The 20,051-nt window shown below is 35.1% G+C and overlaps 1 protein-coding gene across 3 annotated transcripts in view; it reads right to left on the bottom strand.

Moving 5' to 3' along the window:
- Nsun3 (NOP2/Sun RNA methyltransferase 3) overlaps window positions 1-20,051 on the bottom strand; it is a 47,911-nt gene that overhangs the window by 14,966 nt on the left and 12,894 nt on the right. For all 3 annotated transcript variants that reach the window (XM_042676941.1, XM_042676944.1, XM_042676942.1), the window contains exons 4-5: window positions 16,800-16,954; window positions 15,580-15,701 (exon numbers count right to left, since the gene is read on the bottom strand). In XM_042676941.1, coding sequence (XP_042532875.1) covers window positions 15,580-15,701; window positions 16,800-16,954 — 277 coding nt within the window. The remainder of the gene's footprint in view (window positions 1-15,579; window positions 15,702-16,799; window positions 16,955-20,051) is intronic.

Raw genomic sequence — 20,051 nt, 5'->3', positions numbered from 1 at the left:
TACTCACAAAACACTAAGTTGGAAATGAACTCTACAGCCTGGTGGGGGAGAGTCTGAGGGGGAGAGAAATTGGGAGAAAAACAAGGGAGGGAGTAACAATGTTCGACAAGAAATGCACTCATTATTTATGTGAATGTAACCCCTCTGTAATCACCTTTAAAACAAAATAAAATTAAAATAAATAACTAAATGGAAAAATGTTGGAGGGCCATCAGGTATGGTAGAAAGTAAAAGGAAGATGGTGATACATAATATTTCCAATAGAAGAATAGTGTGTATATATATTTTATATATATATATATATATAACATATATACATACATAATGCAGTGTTGTATATTCTCTATAGTGAGACTATTATAGATTATTACATACAGTACATTATATTTACAAAATATATACACAAAATGTATGCTTGTCATTAAAGTCTATAAGCCAATACACACATAACTATATGTCAACATATAAATGCTTGCCAATGTATGTATATGTTGGTACATGAAATATGACACACCCGTGTACATGTATGACATATATGATGTGTGGCATGCATAACACATGTGGTGTCATATAAATGACATGTGTGACATGTACAGCATATGTGGCACATATTGCATGTATTTGACATGTAGCATGTATTGCATGTGCATGACAAATATGTGACAAAGATGCCATGTGACATATGCAGTATGTGATATACATGGTATATGTGACCATATTACATATGCCATTCATGACGCAAACATGCATGACATATGTGCCAGGTACATCACATGCCACTCAAGACACATGACATACATGCCATGCATATTACAAGTGTGACATGTACCAGGGCATATGTGATGTGTGCCACACATGACATGCACCAAAACATAACACGTGCCATGCAAAATACTTATATGTGACATGTGCGGCATACATAACATGCATTTATCATACATGTCATGTGCCATATATGACATACGTGGCATAAATGTCATGTGTGGTGTAGGACATATATTTCACATGTGGGGTGCGTGGCACATATGGGACACATATGACACATGTGAGATGTGTGACATGTATTACACATCGATTATATGGCATGTACATGATATGTATGATATATGACCTGTTAAGAATAACACTTTGTATTTTTGATCAATATCTATTATATTCATGTTGAAAATATCCCAAGGAAATCCCTTCGTACTATTCCTCTATGCTAATAGTATTTTTTAAAGGAAAATAGAAAGAAATACATTATGTTTTAGATCTCCAAATACTTGGAGATTTTTAGCTTCACTTTCTATAATTAATATCTAGTTTTATCCCATTGTTGAGATATTTGATTTGATTTTTATTTTTTATTTGTTAAAATGTGGTTTCTAGTGTAGAAATGATCTATAGTAATGGTTCCACTGAGCTTGATGATGATTTGTGTTCTGTTATTGTTTTATAAAATACTCTGCAAGTGTCAATTGTATTCAGTTAACTGGTTGTGCTCTTGAGTCTAAATATGCCTTCACTTATTTTCTACCTGCTGGCTCTTTCTACCTGGCTCTTTCAACTGGGATGTTGAAGTTTCTAGGTATTATAAAGAATCTATTTTTTTAATAGTTTTGTTATTTTTTCTCACATAATTGATAGTCTACTGGGCACATGTGGATTAAAACCTTTTACTTCTGTGAAGCCAGATAGAGATTATGTGTTGTGTAATTAACTACCAGGTCAAGGAGTTAGAATCTACTCTTTTCCTCTTCTTCCTATACACTTATCAAGTTCTAGTGCTCACATAAATTCTCACAAAAATCATGTTTCTGTAAGGTCCGCCCCTGGATGGCAAGCAGACTCCACCCTCCTCGCAGCAAAGTCTCCACCCAGTACCTGCGTTACCTAGGCAACTGAGACACCTGGAAGAGGTCACATCTGCATCCGCTGAGGTCACATCTGAATTTGATGTGGCCACACCTTTCCCCGCCCATACCCTACATAAGGCCTAGCCCAGGCCCAGACTCTCTCTTTTTCTCTCTCTCTTCTTTTCTAGCTCTTGCTCTTCTTTTCTAGCTCTCTTGCTCTTCTTTTCTAGCTCTCTTGCTCTTGCTCTTCTTTTCTAGCTCTCTCTGCTCTCTCTCTGCTCTAGCTCTTTCCTCTCTCTTTCCCAGCCACGTGGAGTGCCAACCTTGCCTGGTCCCAGCAGGTCCACTGAATAAACCTACCCCTTACCTGAATAACCACGTGAGTGCTACTGTTCTTACCCCTCTCTCTGCTCTTTTCTAGCTCTTTCCTCTCTTTCCCAGCTCTCTCTCCTTCCCAGGCCTTTCCCAGCCACGTGGAATGCCAACCTTGCCTGGTCCCAGCAGGTCTACTGAATAAACCTACCCCTTACCTGAATACCACGTGCGTGCTGGTGCAGTTTTTACTCGGCTACCTCTTTTTAAAAACCTAACAGTTTCATTTTGACCACTTCAAAGTACATATTCTGAAACGTTCAGCCTTCATAGAATTTCTCCATAGTATATTGTTCCAAGCAATACATTTTCAGAAATATGACTGTATGCATATATGGAAATGTCATGATGAAAGCCCCTTTATACACTTAATGTATGTTAATAAACCATTAACATAAAGGATAAAGAGTAAAATAAGATATACTCATCTTGAAACTTTAACTTTTATCAAAATAGTATATTCTGCTATTACATTTTATCATTACATGGAAAAATCTATCGTTTATATTTTATGGATAAGTCGATGGATATTATATCTGAATTAAAGAGGAATGAAAAGTACTTGTCAGTGTAAAACAAAAGAATACATGCAATTTCAAGTAATATGTAATAACTGAGTAAAAAAATTCTAAAATAACCTCCAGCTTTAATGTTATAGAACAGATAAAAATGATAGACACTAAAAGATTTACTTGAAGAAAAATTAAAAAAAACTTTTGTTTGCTTTTGGAGACAGGGTCTTAACATGCAGACCAGGCTAGCCTTGAATTCTCAAGATCCTCCTGTCTCAACTTCACAAGTACTGGTATTATTGTCATACACAACAATGCTTGTCTTAAACATTTTAGCCAGGTGCTGGTGGTTCACACCTGTAATCCTAGCTATTCAAGAGGCTGAGATCTGAGGATCGCGGTTCAAAGCCAGCTTGGGCAGGAAAGTCCATGAGACTCTTATCTCCAATTAACCACCAGAAAACCAGAAGTGGTGCTTTGGCTCAAGTGATAGAATGCTAGCCTTGAGCTGAAGAGCTGAGGGACAGTGCCCAAGCCCGGAGTTTAGGCCCCACAACCAACATTTTGTTTGTTAGTACATTTGTGTCTGCAATACTGGGTTTCAAAAACTCAGGGCCTTATGTTTGCTAGGCAGATTCTTAGCCATTTTAATCCTTTTTGCTTGTTTCATTTTATTGTTTTTTGAATAGAGCCTTTGCTAGGCAGTCCAAACCAAGACCCTCTTATGGACACTTCCTCACACAGTGGGTTGACAGAAACGAACACAGCAAATAGCTTTTTATTGGTTGACATAGGGCCTTGTGACCAGACTGCGCCATGATCCTCCCAAACTCAGGCTTCCAAATATGAGTCCCCATATCTGGTTTAAAATAAAGTTTTTCCTAACAAACAAGTTATAAAAATGAGAAAGATCTGTCTTCTTACCAACACGGAATATAAATAATGAACCATACAGAAATTAAAGTATCTGCTAATGAGCAATACTACTTTAGTAACAGTATTCTCATCTATAATAAAGTGGTGCAATATTGTAACTTTTAGTAAGCAAAGTTGATTATAAAGTCACTTTTTAAAAACTGATATGTAGATAATACCAAAAAAATGTCATTAAGGCATTTAAAAATGCTAGTTATCTGTGACACTGACTTTTTTTAACAAAAAAAGAAAACCTAACAGAGGTGGCTACTCTGTGTAAAGAAATATTTTTTAAAAAAGATATTAAGTCTAATTTCATATAACATTAACAGTATTTTAATCACTGTAACTCAAAAAATGTAAAAAATATTCCAACTTTTATAAGCTCTCTAAATCTGTCTCTCTAAATTTGTTTTTTATTTTATTTATTTTTTTGCCATTCCCCAGCAGTATAAATCTAATTCCTCTGCATTTCATTTTTTCTCTTCCCCAAAGTCTAATTTAGGTGACTTTTTTTTCCATTTGCTTTCCTTTTCCATTGCGTATCTTTTTTCCAGACTGCCAGCTTTTAGTATTTTCCTTTTTTTTTTTTTTGCAATTCTCCTATTTCGCTGCTTTGCAGTACTTACTATTCTTTTCTGATGCTTGTTTCTCATCATTTCCCTCTTTCTATCAGTTTACTACTGCTGCTGGAAAACAGCAGTCTGGGCAAAAAAGCAAATAAAAAATCCCCACCATGATTATGTTCTATGACCAAGGAACATTAAGGTGAAAAGTTGGACCTCATGTGCAATATATCAAATAAATGCAGATTTGAAATTAAGTTTCAGGTACTATAACCATCTAAAACATAGATATTTCTAGGCTGATAGCTACCCAGTGCTATCATCAGTTTTAAAAATATTATTTTACAAGCCTTGAGGGTACCCTTCACTGTGCTCACAGTAAGTAATCAAATTCTAGATATCAAACTGTTTATTATCAAAGAAGTTCTATAAATTCAAGATAAAGAAACAAAACTGAGCTTGCTCTTTGCAAAAATGCCATACCCAGCAGCTAGTCTTTTGTCAGTCTGAGAAACAAAAAACACACTGGTAATTATCTTCTTTCTACTGGCACTACATTTTTACCTTGAAGAGGGTTGTTTTTGAATATAGTATAGAGAAAACACACTAATAACATTAGATTCCCCTGAAACAGATTATAAATGACAAGTTTCAACATACTTATGGGTTTCTACTTTGAGATGGTAAGTTTAGTACATCTCCAAATTAGTTAATGAACTCATTAACATGAATATTGGGAAGGGCTAAGTATAAAAAGATCTCTGCTATAATATAACATAATAAATTAATTTTTCTATTGCTTAAATTAGCAAATTAGCAGAGGTGCAACAGATCCTTAGTCCTGTCTGACTTTAAGACAGGGTCTTTGTCTACTATCAAATAAACTCTTCAATACAATGAAACTAAAATTAAAAACAAAACAGAACAAAATTTTAAGAAATGGATCTGACTTTGGCCAATGACAAACATGTTTATGAATGAGAAATTGCTTATTAATGATGTAAATGATTTTTTTTCTTTTGTAATGAGAAACTGACTTCAAAATAAATTCTATACTTCTAACTAGATAGTAACCATGCTTATAGCTGGATTTTCTGAGGTAGATTATGGGCTTCTACAGGTCATATGTACCCATTCCCTCAAGAAGTTCCCACAAACAATGTTAGAACTATGTTTTTGCAGAGCAGAATTTGAAAGCCACTGACCTCAATAACCCTTAGGAGAAAAACAATGACTGTTTCCTTCTAAATAAAGGAAGTCATTTGACTCCTGCAGTGGCTAGATAATAAGATAATTAAAAGCCTACAAGGTTTAGAAAGGCTTGTTAGTGACTTCATTTAGGCCAACAGCATGGTAAACTCAGATAAAAGAGTGCTTGCCAGAATAGGGACAACGCCAGAGAAACCTTTCTTATGGAACAGGAGTCACTGAGACTCCTGATAGACATTGTGGATAATTCTTGTGTATTTTAGTTGTCTGTAGGTGAAATCTTTTGGATCCGAAAGTCACTGCTGCTAGCAGAAAGAAAAAATCAGGGAAGAAACAAAACAAAACAAAAACATAAAGCATTAAGTGATAAGAATGCACAAAAAATGCTGGAGAATCACATAGTTGAGATCAGCCTGGGCAATTTGGTAAGTCTGTCTCACACAAAAAAACAATGTAGTTTAGTGGTAGAGGATTTCCTAGCATATGCAGGACTCCAGGCTAATCCCTAGGACCACAAAGAAAAGAAAAAAAAAGTTCAAATGACAAGAAGACTTACTACTTTACAAAAGCAAAAGCAACCATTTAGTCCTTAGTGGTCACTACTTAGAATTAAAAAAAAAAAAAAAAATTAGAAAATGTTTAATGGAAAAATGTAAGCACTCCCATGTTTTAAGTATTTACACTTATTTGTTCAGTTCCATTTGGAATGACCTGAATGAAAAGGTTTTATGCAAGTTACTAAGGAAAAAAAAAATTCAACATCAACGGTATATTACAAATTGAGAAATAATGTGCTTGAAGCAATATCATCTTATTCTGAAAACCATTACATTCTAACTTTAGTCTTCTGATAATCCTCACTCACCTGGAAAAGTTCCAAACATCCTAATTTGCTTTCTTCTGTGCTTGCTTCATTGTATTCATCTTCTATGTAGATTAAAGCAGTATTTCCAAAATAAAGGTATTCATATCATTGCATAACTTAAAGCCCTTCTGTAGCTCCCAACCACATGTAAGGTATTTTCATGAACTATTCTAGTGAAATAGTCCAAGGCAACAACAGGAAGACCAATAGAACACTTGTCTAACAGGCATAATGCCCTGTGGTGTTTGATCCCCAGAATGGCCAAAAATAAAAAAGAGAAAGGCAACAAACAAACAAATCAAAGAAATGCAATATGGTATGATGTAGATAGTAGAACACCAATTTTTTTTGAGGCAGGGTCTCGCTATGTAGAACAGGCTAACCCAAGGCTGAGATTCGTCTGCCTCGGCCTCCTGAGTTATGGGAATGCATGCATATGCCGCCATGCTCAAGTAATATTTTACCATGTTTATAAACGAAAAAGTTTGAATCAGAGATGTTAAACCCAACAATAACAGTAGTGAAGTCAAACAAGACTTAAATCCACCATGTTCATGACTAGCTTTGGATATCTTGCAAACCTTTTGTAATTACATTTAATGTTGAGTATTTTGTTAATGAATTCTTGTTAAAGGATATAAAGGCTCAGTGTTATAACATGAGATCTGAGCACCAGTTTCAATTCCAAGTACCATACACATAAAAGAAAAAAGGAAGAAAGATAAAATGAACTGCATGCTATTTTATTTCAGAACCTCTGATTCCTGTCCATAAACCCTAGTAGAATACTTTCAAAAGAAGAGGAGGAAGAAAAGTATTGTCAACATCAGTAGAAATAAAAATAGTTTGCTTTTGTTTCCTGGATTCCAAAATATGACTAATCATTGGACAATAATACAAAAAGTTACATGAATTACTTGAACTTTAAAAAGAAAGTTGAGGGGCTAGGAAGGTGGATCAGTGGTAGAGTGCTTGCCTTGCATGCACAAGGTCCTGGGTTCAACTCCTCAGTGCTACATAAGCAGAAAAAGCCAGAAGTGGTGCTGTGGCTCAAGTGGTAGAGCACTAGCCTTGAGCTGAAGAGCTGAGGGACAGTGCCCAGGACCAGAATTCAGGCCCCACAACTGACCAAAAAAATAATTAAAAAAATAAAAATAAAGATGAAATAGTAGTGGAAGTCTTCCATTCTGCTAGAACTACATATCCAAAATTGATACATACAATATAAGCACATCAAATTTCTGGTCACTAGGTGATAAACGATAAGGGACCATATACCAGTCACCAGGTACCCTTCATCTCAGCTTCAGAGCATCAGAGAATAGATGTCAGTAATTTTTAAAATGTTTCTTTTAAAATACAATTCTTGCTGTCAGAGTACCACTTTTTAAGGATTGTTATCTGGATGATTTATACAAATCTTTAAAACATTACCCAATAATCTAAGCTTCCTTTTTCAATGAGTTCACAAATTGGATTTTACTTGTCAAGTAGTAAGAAAAGAAGATCAGAAGAGGTCAGTATTTTATATGTGATTGATTTTCTTCCAGGAAATGGATGACATGATACATTACTGCAATAAGATACCCACATTTTTGTAATAAATCATATTCTTCAGTTAGTGTTTTCTCACTGAAAATCATGTAAGCTTCACTTATAAAAATATCATAGCCACTTTCTAAAAAGAACATGTATGTCATTTTCAGTATATTTTTCACATTATGTTATTTTTGGTATATTTAAATGCAAATACAGAAAACAAATTTGACTGTGGTAAGTACATATGGTATGTATTATGTATATTATATACCAGAAATAAGCGGCTCAAGTAATTTTGAGAAGATATAACAAAGATGTATGTTTAAATGGTATACTACAGATAAAATTGGTTTATGTTCAATTATCCCATTAATCATTGTTCTTCTTCTTGTACTCTGGGCCTGAGTATTATCCCTCAGCATTTCAGCTCAAGGTTAGTGGTCTACCACTTGAGCCAAAACGCCACTTATGGGTTTCTGAGTGCTTTATTGAAAATAAGAGTTTCACAGACTTTCCTGACCAGGCTGGCTTTGAACCGTGATTCTCAGCTCTCAGCCTCCTGAGAAGCTAGGAGTACAGGCATGAGCCACTGGCACCTGGCTTTGTTCTTCATTTTTATATTTTGAAAATAATTTGGGGGACATTTCTGTGAAAGAATTTTATATAACTTTAGATAACTTCATGTTTTATAAATTAAAAGGAGTTACTAATTTTCCATTTTTATGGATAAATTCAAAAGTCTGTATTAAGTGCATGATAAACTCAGATGCTTTGATAACTTTGCTCCTGTCATCATTTTATTTTTCATCAGTTTCATGACTACTTTTTGATTTTGTATAATTTTAACACGTGTTATTGTTAAAAAAGACTTTTGAAAAGAATATTATAGGAAAGGATATATTTTAATGGATGAATGCTTACCTAGCATGTTCAATATCTTAGGTTTAATTCCTGCACCTCAAAGTCATAAGCAAAAAAGTAAAACAAAGTAATACAAAAAATCATACATCTACTAACAGGTCTTAAAAAAAAAATAACAGCCTGGAGTCAGTGGCTGACACCTGTAATCCTAGTTAGCTACTCAGGAAGCTGAGATTTGAAGACCACAGTTTGAAGCCAGATCAAGAAGGGGAAGTCCTAGATAGTCTTATCTCAAATTAACCACAAAAAGCCAGAAGTGTAGCTGTGGTTCAAGTGGTAGAGTGCCAGCTTTGAACAAAAGAGCTCAGGGACAGTGCCAAGAATTCAAGTTCAAGGATGAATGCGCGCACACACACACACACACACACACACACACACACACAATGGTAACATACACTGTTAGTGTTTGTACACACACCTGTAGTCCCAGCACATGGGAATCTGAGGTAGGAGGACGCTATTATACCAGCCTGGATCAGATACTTTTATTTTAGGGGACACAAATCATAGGGAACAATAGATTTAAAAATTAACACAAAAATTTCTACTAAATAAATTACATTTCACTTATATAACATATCCACAAAAACCTTCTCAAAATTAATACTTAGTTATAAAATACTTGGCCAGACATTATTATCTTTTCAAAAGTTAAAATTCTCAATACCATTAAGAATAATTATCTAGGTACCAGTGGCTCACGCCTGTAATCCTGGCTACTAAGGAGGCTAAGATCTGAGGATTGTGGTTAAAGCCAACCTGGGCAGGAAAGTCCATGAGACTCTTATCTCCAATAAACCACCAGAAAATCAGAAGTGGTGCTGTGGCTCAAGCAGTAGAACACTCGCCTTGAGCTGAAGAGCTGAGGGACAGCGCCCAGGGCCAGCCCCATGACCAACAACAACAAAAAAGAATAATTATTTAATACAATTTCAAATAATCTTTGGTAAAGTAAATATATAGCCACAGACAGCATAAGCTTATCTGTCAAAAAACAAATTCAGAGGGTTAGTATTCAACAAAATAGATTAACCAAAAAGTTTAATTTAGCTGCCTAATTTTTTCCTTAAGGTATGGTCCAGCTATGAGCTTAGGGTGGCCTAGAACTGGATATCCCCCATGTCTCAGCTTCTCTAGGGTTGTGATTACAGGCAGGTATCACCATACCTGGCTCACTTAGTTGTCTCTTGACTACACTTTCCATTCCTTTTCTCCATTTTGATTACCATCCTTTGTCTATGGTATAAAATCAGGTGATTCTTGCTTGCTTTCTGATTGTTCTTCAAAAATACAGGTAAGGAACTGCTAACAATGACTTATAGTTTAAATAAAACTCATACACAACAATTTATTCTCTTGTGCATAAATTTTTATCTCTTATTATGAAGTAAAAAGAATTGCCTTTTGTTAAAACAGTAAGTTTGTGAGGAAGATTTCAGAGACAGGCAAGGGAAAATTCTCTGTAAATGATACAGTGATAAAATAGTTATCTCTGATGGGAAAAAATTACTATAGTCTGTTCATTCTTTGAAGTTAAAGGCAAAAGATAAAAGAGAGATTGTGTCTGGTATTATCACTTTTTCCTTTATCTTTTTAACCTCAAGAATTCTAGGTGTCAAAAAATCAAGCCATTTTCTATGCCTGTACGACTGTGTGCGCCACTCCTTCCCCTTTATCATCATTATCCCACAGACCAAAGACTTGGTTTCAGCTGTCTTAAGTTGATCTAAAGCCTTCTAGACAGACTAAACAGAAGAGATAAGGAAGGCAGAACAGACACTCAAGAAAAAAGATGATGACTGGTTGAAGACTTTTCTCAATCACATGTGATTATGTGTAAATCTATGCTTCTTACCTCTGGCTTCCCCAATTTCTGACCTGTCCATATGCTACTAAAGTGATGTGATACTAAAGAAATTCTTGTCTGGGAAATAAGGAGATGGAAGAGTAAAGTAGCTACTAAGGTTTTTCATAAGAGATATATGTAAGTATATGAATGATCTTTCTAAATGATGAATGATATGTTATAGGCTATTAAGAAAATATTAATAAATGGGAGAAACAACCAAATTAAAACCCAAAGAATTCTTTAGATTCATAAAAACAATAACAATCAAAATAAATGATATGAATTTCTTTTCATTTGTTCCTAATTACCTTGGAGCACAACAATAATTGTATCATTATATTAGATTAAGTTTTGCGATAAAATTTAATTATATCAGTAAATTCTAAATACTCCATTTTATAACTTAATATGTTTTAAATCTGTCTACCATTCTCCTCCTGTATGCCAGATGCCAAATTTCACAGTAAAAAATAAAAACAATAAAACAATCCTTACTCCAAGAGGTTTGAATCTTATCTAAAAGTGAGATAACGAAAGGTAAATATCTAACACAGAAAGTAATACACACATTTTTAATGATGGCCAAGATATTAGAAAAGTATCAAGTCCCAGATCTAGAGAATCGATTGAAGCTTTCAGTAAAGAGATGTCAGAAGTGATTCCTGAAGAAACAGCAGAGTTTGCCAACAGAAAGGAAGAATTAGAAATCAAAAGCAAAAGAAATAGGAAATGCTTTCACCTGAGACTTTAGAACTCAAACACACTGAATAGCATATAGGTGGAGATGATAAAATGGGGCACAATTAAAAAATAGTTCTAAAGTAATGAGATTAGCGGAATAAGAGTAAGTCAGGTCACAAGATATATTGTTTTTTATAGAACTTGCACCAAATGTAATAGGGTATTGTACACATATTACCACAGGTTCAAGGACAGCTTGGGCAACATCTTGAGACTGCCTCCAAAAACAAAAGGTAAATAAAATAAAACTTCAACAGAAAGTCTTGTTGAGCAACGAGGGAACGACTTCAGGATTTTCAGAAGGTAATCTGGGGATTAAGTTTGTATTACATTCTCAATTTTGTGGGATGAATGGATTAAATGAAAATTAAGAAAAATGTAAGGAAAGCATCTATGAAGAAGGAAGGAAAAAAGAAAACAAGTAATCACAAATATCAAGAGAAAAAAAAAGCATTTTAAGTGGGCACAACCAGGCAACAAAATCATACAAAAGAGTATTAAAAAACATGACAATTTTTTGGAAAATAGTTCAAATATTAAAAATTGTGTTCCTCAATTCTATACCTCCATGTTAGCCAAGAAATAATGGTACTCCTGACCAATAAGAAATGATGGTATACCTGACCAATGAGACCAATTAAAGGACATCATGCAAGAACAATAAAGAAAGAAAATTCATATAATACCACGGATTGATCCTCGTGATATTTCACTGACTTTAAAGAGAATAAAGTGCATACATATATGTATACAAAATAGTAGCAATTATTTTAAATGTATCTTTCTGTATTTATTTAGTTGTGAGAAGGTACAAAAAGTTTTGAGACTATAAGCCAAACTTGAAACCAGTAATTAGCTTTGCAAAGAAAGAGAGCTTATTGATTCGACAGGATTAAATGTTTTTATTACAATATTAGGGAGTAGTGAAACATGCCTGTAATCCCAACACTCAGGAAGTTGAGGCCAGAAAACAGCCCATCTTGACTACCAAGTGAGATTATCTCAAAAAAAAAAAAAAAAAGGGAATAGCAACAATGGGGGTGGGAGGATGGAGAGCGGAAGGGATGGGAAGGGGAAACAAAGGAGGAGGCAACAATGCTTGATACGAAATGTACTCACTATCTTGACCACATAATTGTAACCCCTCTGTATGGTATTTTCATAATAATAATAATAAAAATAATAAAAAGAAATATCAACAACAAAAAGAAACTAAACACATTTTTAAAATTGGAAATTTACTTTTATAATAGAACAAGTAAAAGTAAGATAGAAAATTACTCACTTACCAATTCATAGGTCTTTGTAACTTTAATGAAAATAGGTTTGGAAGATTGAAGGACCATAAAATAAATAAAACAGATTGAGATAAAATGGAAAGAAAAGAGGTGAATAAAACAGAAAATACAAAGAGCTTTGTTGTTGTTGTTGTAGGTACTGGGGCTTGAATTTAAGGCCTGGGCTTTTATCTCGGAGCTTTCTTTGCTCAAGGCTAGTGAGCCACTTTGCTACTTTCAGCTTTTTCTGAATAGTTTAAAGGAGATAAGATTCTCTGGGATTTTCCTGCCAGAGCTGGCTTCAAACTGTGATCCTCAGATCTCAGTCTCCTGAGTAGCTAGATTTATAGGTATGGACCACCAGCACCCAGCACAAAAATCCTTTGTAATGAATAAGTATAAAAAAAGAAAGGTTTGTTCTTCTCATGAGACAGAAGAAAAAAGAAACATTCTTAGTGAGCCTGATGCTTACCAATACCCTATAAAAACAAAACAAAACAAAACAAAAAACCCTCAAAGGCCACAATACTTAAGTCAGAACAGAACACGATTTAGTATCTTCATTAAGGTGTAAGGGATAAAAATAGCAAGGCCCAGCGTAGCAGAAATTAACTAACCTCCAAGCCAGATCAAAGAAATGAGAAAAGTGATTTTGGTAGATTAGTAACCCACAAGCTAAAAAGGGAAGTGGGTTGACAGTTTTCAAAATGCCTGAGAGTTTTAGTATATGAAAGACATATATTAAGAACATTTCAAACAAAGTAGACTAACTCCAGATAAGAGATAATTAGAAAAAACTTTAGGAAATCCTAAAATGAACCACCATATTCAGCCAGTCCATGATCAGATATAAGAATAAAACTATTATTAGCTTTGGTTATATGTTTACATGTTTGTGTTTATTGCTATGTATTAGTGAGAAGCTGGAAATAAGGAACCATTTAACTCTTACATATTTCAGAGAAATTTTGTTAAACATGTTTATCATTTAAATATTGTTTCAGTATGTTTCCTAAAGCTTTATATGCTGGAGGCTTGGTCCTCCTTGGTGCTTGCAGTGGTGTGGACATGGTAGAATCTTCGTGTGTGTGAGTGAACTCAGAAACTGGGTTCTGTCCCTGAGTTTCTTTTTGCTCAAAGCTAGCACTCTAACACTTAAGTCACAACTCCATGTCTGGATTTTTTTGTAGTGTAGCCTCACAGACTTTTCTGCCCTGACTGGAAGATCTCAGCCATAAGAATAGCTAGGTTTACAAAGGTATGCCACTGACTCCCAACAATGGCAGGATCTTTAAGAGATGATACAAAGCAAGAAGTAGATAGGTCCTCAAACACAACTTTGGAAAAGAATTAATATAGTCTGGATTCTGGTTGGTACCTGTAAGAGTGATATATTGTTTCAGAATAAACAAAATAAACAAAACTATCAAAACTATCTCCCCTGATCCCTCTTTGGCTCCCTATTATGCCATGTGTGCTCCATTTTTTCCACATCCATTCTCACTGCGGTACTATCCCCTATAGTGTGATATCAACAGAGGTACCAATCACAACCAATTTGATGCTGGTGCCATTCTCCTACATCTCTAAAAATGTGATTCAAATAAACTTGTTTTGAAAACAAAATACACAGGCACAGGCATTTTGTTATGGCAATAGAGACTGGAATAAGACAAACATTAATAACAGGAATTATTTGAAAAGAGTGTATAAATCAAAATTTCTTTTGTAACTCAGATCCAAAATGTTCATAAATATCTCTAATATTAAAGAAACAATGCCTTTTTTTTGTAACCAACTCATGATTTATTCAGTTGATCACTTCCTGATGTTCAGGGCGAAAGAGAATATATGTAAACTAATGCCCTATTCATCTATGCAGTGTGGTTCACTGAATTTCTTTTTTTTTAATTGTGAAAATACTGTACAGAGGGGTTACAATTACATGGGCAAGATAATGAGTACATTTCTTATCAAGCATTGTAGCCTTGAACATTCCTCAATATAATAAAGGCTGTGTATGACAAACCTACAGCCAGCATTATACTTAATGGTGAAAAACTAAAGCCATTTCCTCCTAACTCAGGAACGAGACAAGGATGTCTACTCTCTCCACTTCTCTTCAATCTACTATTAGAATGCCTAGCTACAGCAATAAGACAAGATGCAAACATAAAGGGGATCCAAATAGAGAAAGAAGAAGTAAAACTCTCCCTCTTTGCAGATGACATGATCTTGTATTTAAAGAATCCCATAAACTCCACTCCCAAATTACTCAAGCTGATTCAAAACTATGGCAAAATAGCATGGCATACAATTAACCCTCAAAAATCAATGGCTTTTCTGTATGCCAACAATGAGAAAAGTGTGGCTGAAATTAGGAAAGCAATTCCATTCGTAATAGCCCCACAAAAAATAAAATACCTAGGAATTAACAAGCAAAGAAGTGAAGGACCTCTATGATGAAAACTTAAAAAACTTAAAAAAGGAAATCAAAATAAAGAAACAATGTCTTGTTAGCCCATTTATTTCTGGAAAACTCTTAGGAAGAAAATAAATGCAAACAACTGGTTATATCTTTCTAGGTAGCCAACTTATCCAGAAAATTACTAAAATAAGCATCCAAAACTTCTTCTACAAGAGGGGTGCTCATATTCTGATGAAAGAAAGAATAGAGGTGGCAAAGCCTAGCCTTGGGATGGTCCCAGGTAGAAAATGCCCTTGAACCATAGCAGAATCCTTGGTGCCCATTAAAACATAATGGAATGACCCTGCATTTCAGTAAGAAGAAGGAAGCATTACAGCATGAGAATTGAAAAGGAGGCTGGAAGTTTTTTAGTTTGGCCTTCAGGGGAAATAATCACTACACTGACATAGGGAACTCTCCATTCAGGGGACTGAATATGCTTGGTTACATCTATTTAAATCTCATTAGAATTCAAACTATGTGTTGTATTAGTATTAGTAGTCCTCACCTTAAGAGTTCAATTTGTAGCAAAGGCAAATTCCTCCTTTGATGTATCCTATAGGCTGCCTTCTGAGAATCAGAAGAGAACAACCAACTCCTATCATTTGAACATGGAGCATCAACTAACACCTAAAAGAGGGAAAAGAAAAAATGATGCAAATATATCCTAGACATAAAGTGCACAGAGAAGCTACATGACAAACAGCAATAAGTAAGTAACATCTATTTGGGTCCCAAAATACAACATGGTAAGTTCTTCTTTATAACATTTCCTCACTATTAGTTTTCAGAAAATTTTCCTATGTAATTTCAATGTTCAGGTTTAGTTTGTATGTTTATTTTCTGTGTTAGTAGGGGAGAAGATGAGAGGAATAAAATCTAATAATGGTTACTAATGACATTTGATATTCTTTTTTTTTTGACAGTACTGAGAATTGAACTCCAGGCCGCATAAATGAAAGGCAGGCTTTCTACTACTGGAACCATGCCCCTACCTCCTTTTTTGCCTTGGATAATTTTGAAGTCGATTTTCTACTTTATGCCCAAGCTTGTCTAGACTACTATCCTCCTATTTGTGTTTCTCCATGTCACCAGAGTGACAGGCATGGACTTCCTCTGCAGGTGGGATAACAGAGACCATCCATTGGTTGAGATGGAGCACCACAGATTTGTTTTTACATAGGCTGGCTCCAAACTATCATGTACTGATGATCTCTACCTCTCAAGTAACTAGTATTATATATGCATGATCCACCAAACCTTCCAACATTTGATATTTTTGATGGTCATAACATAAACTAACAAAAGTTACTTATTTTAAACAGACACTCTTAAATAGTTAAACTTTCAGCCTTTATTTTAAGAACCAATACTGCATTTGACTTTGCTGAGTAACTTTTTTCTGAATTCTCACACTCTCAAATGAAAAGTTATTGAATTAAAGCAATACAGTACCAGTATGTATGTACTGACTCAAATAATATCTGATCTCTTCTTGAGTACCTCTGAGGTAGCAGTAAGTAGAAAATGTCCTATAATCCCTAACTCCAATGTTACTGTTTCCTCTGAACCATATTGGCCATCTGATGATGACTTCTATGTTTACTCTATCAAAATTCCTCAAAGTACTGAGAAACTTTATAGCAAGCACAAGGAAAACAACTTGAAAGTAACATAACAGTGGTATCAGTGGGAGCCCATCAGTTTGTTGCAACGTAATAAAAGTACCTTGTCAAATGCTTCAGGTTGGGCATGTCCCAATTCTCTGCCATCGAATTCTGACACTTGAATTATATTTATCAAAGGTTGTGGGATGAATGATTCTAGTGTCTGCCTCAGCCATCTCAATCTCAGACTATCAAATTCATTACAATGAAGATAACCTAAATATAAAGTTTCAAATGAAAATAGAATTGACAAATTATTTTCAGCAATATATATATATACTATATACTGTATATATACTACTGTACACACACATATACACTCTTGAGACAGAGAGACAGAGAGAGAGAAAAGTCAATTCATCATGGGCATTAAAAAAGACTTGATGTTTATTCAATATCTTGTCCTTTAAAAACTGAAATACTGACACAAGTATACATGTAATAAAACATTTATAATAGGCATGGCTCCATACCCTCCCAGAAGCTCTCCTACTTCATCAATTCATTCTAATTGAGAGGGATGAAAATCTATAAATAATTATGTAATCCAAAAGATATGCTATACAAACAATATGTTAAAACACAGTTCTCACACTAAAGCACAAGCCATTAAAAGAAGAGAATATATTCTACTACAAATGTAAAGTTTCTTCTGTGGCATGTGTTTTATTTAAAATGAAGGAAGGTAGTGTGTTGGATTCCTTAATTTGAGACATATTTACATTGTGTGCTGGGAAGACTTCAAGAAAGATAATTATTTAAGTGTCTCAGTTCTAGCTACCTTGCAGAATGTTTCTTTTATTTTTTTTTTTAGGATTAATTGCGATAAGTTTTTGGGAGCAAAATGGTGACTGCAAAAGACCCATGAGTGATTGTATTCCCATAGTCTTACTCATTTGAACAGGTATTTGCATACCAAACTCCTTTTACACAGGCTAAGGAAGCTAGGTGAAAAACTATAGTGTCTGGTTTGAATATAATAAAGATGCAAAAAGGAAAGATTTGTCATGGTATCCCTTCCTCAACTGAAAGTAGTGTGACACGGGGAGAGAGATTTTTCCTACTTGCAGACAGGGAAGGAATTAAGTTCAGACATTCAGGCCCATCACACTGAAACGAAGGCAGAGCTTCATAATCCATGTTCTCAGGCTAGTACTTGAAGACTGAGCTCTACACCTTTCTTAGCCAGCCAATGAGTCTACTATCAATTGGGCGGAAAGGTGAGGAGCAAGACTCCATTCACTGGGGAGTAGAAACTTTGCTTGAAGCTCACTGTCAAGAACAGAATAGTAGAGATCAAATACCCTTGTCGCTCTTAAACTGTTTAGTAGTAGGTATAAACCTGAATCTTGATGGGACATACTTATGTTTCAGCATATATCACTGTTAGATTTTGCATGGGTCTGATGCACACCCTTAAGCCTGTGCAGGTCTGGCAATTTTGAGACTCAGGTGTGCCCCCAGCTAGCATTAAGGCAAGAAAATAGGAGGCTATCTCTACTAGCCCTCCCACAATTTTAGACAGCACAGAAAACAAATAAGACTCATTCTATGGAGTAAAGAAAAGACCGCTGACTCACACCTGTAATCCTAGCTACTCAGGAGGCTGAGATCTGAAGATTGTGGTTCAAAGCCAGCCCGGGAAAAAAGTTTGTGAGACTCTTACCTCCAATAAACCACTAAAAAACCAGAAGTGGCACTGTGGTTCAAGTGGTAGAGCACTAGCCTTGAGCTGAAGAGCTGAGGGACAGCGCCCAGGCCCAGAGTTCAAGCCCCACGACCGACAAAAAAAAAAAAAAGAAAGAAAGAAAGAAAAGAAAAATGAACATAGGAGCCTTAGAACTCAGTGCCAGACTAGTGAAATCTATACTGGGTATATTCTAATAAAAGTTTTATATTCCCAAGCTAGTGCCTTTGGATGGAACCTCTGGTTATACCTTAATGCCATGGTTGATTGGAAACTTAAATTTAGACAGCATCACCTGTGCCTGATTGCAGCAATCCTGGGCCATGAGCACACCTCAGCAGCAGATAGTCCTTATGCTGTGCCAGTCTCAACAGGTGTGGGCTCTGGGTGTAACTCAGGGTGGTTGCAACACTAGTAGCCTTGGAATTGCTCCTTTTATTCATCCCTGACCCCAGACAAGAAAGAGAAATTAATCTCCAACTTGAACTAAAAGGGCACTATGCTTCAAGTCACTGAAAAGGAGCCTGGGGCCAGGCATATCATGGTATGGCTTTGTGTCAGGCAAAATCTAGCAATTCCTGGATGAGGCATTTGGTCCTAATCTGACCTTATATACAATTTTGCAGGCACAGATTAGCCTACTTAGAGCATCAAGCCTATGAAGGATATGGACACAATTGAGTTTAAGGGATCCCCTGGGACTGAAGCAGAAACAAGGCTTGGACTCCATGCAAACGTGAAATTAGGGTGCCATCTAGTGCTGAAATTACCAGAAAGGCCCACAGAATCAGAGGAAGTAAGAATATAGTCTAGTTTCTGTAAAAACTGGCACAAATGCAGATTAAGTGAAATAAATACCTAGTTCTTCTGTGCACAGACTATATCCTAATGTAGAAAACAACAAGATGTAGAAAAGAAAATATTAAAGAAAACAAAATCTCATTAATCCTTCAATAATCTTCAGATACTCAGTGGCAAAATATAGGAGAAATAGGAAGCTTAAAGATAGATTGAGCACTGTTTTTTTTTTTTTGCCTTGATAGCACTTTTTATAATCTGAAAATATTTCATGTTGATTTATACTATTTCATGAAAATGCAGGTATAGAAGACAAAGACAGAGACCATATATGCAATCTAAATAGAGAAAACTGCCTAGAGCTAGGACTCTAAAGTGTTAGACCCTTCATACATTACTTGCCTATGTAATGTAAGGGCCATAAGGCTAATGATAAAATTGTCTCTGCTACTTGTAAATAATGTTATATCTTCACAAAAGCACAAAATTGCAACAAAGAATTTGCTTAAAAATTAAGTGACATTAGATTAAAACGTATTTGGGAATAAAACCACTTTAATGTCCTGGGTTACTAAACATTTATTATAGACTAGACACAGCCTGTCTCTAACTCATCTACAAATCAGCAGAGTATCATGGTGAAACTTCAAAAATGAAGAAATAATTCAGATCTTGGCACTGCCATTTAGGCAGTTTAGTTAATTTCTCTTTGTCTCAGTTTCATGTGTAAAAATGTGGTTAATAATCATTAACTCAAGCCATGTAGAGCTAAGAGAGGCATTATATATTAGTGATAGTCACACCATGATTTTCTAATTTCTAGGATTT

This window comes from Dipodomys spectabilis, unplaced genomic scaffold (genome assembly GCF_019054845.1).
Source record: "Dipodomys spectabilis isolate Male_0828 unplaced genomic scaffold, ASM1905484v1 ptg000032l, whole genome shotgun sequence".
Taxonomy (NCBI): Eukaryota; Metazoa; Chordata; class Mammalia; order Rodentia; family Heteromyidae; genus Dipodomys; species Dipodomys spectabilis.
Note: the sequence above shows the minus strand (reverse complement) of the source record. Positions and strands in the feature narration are given on the sequence as shown.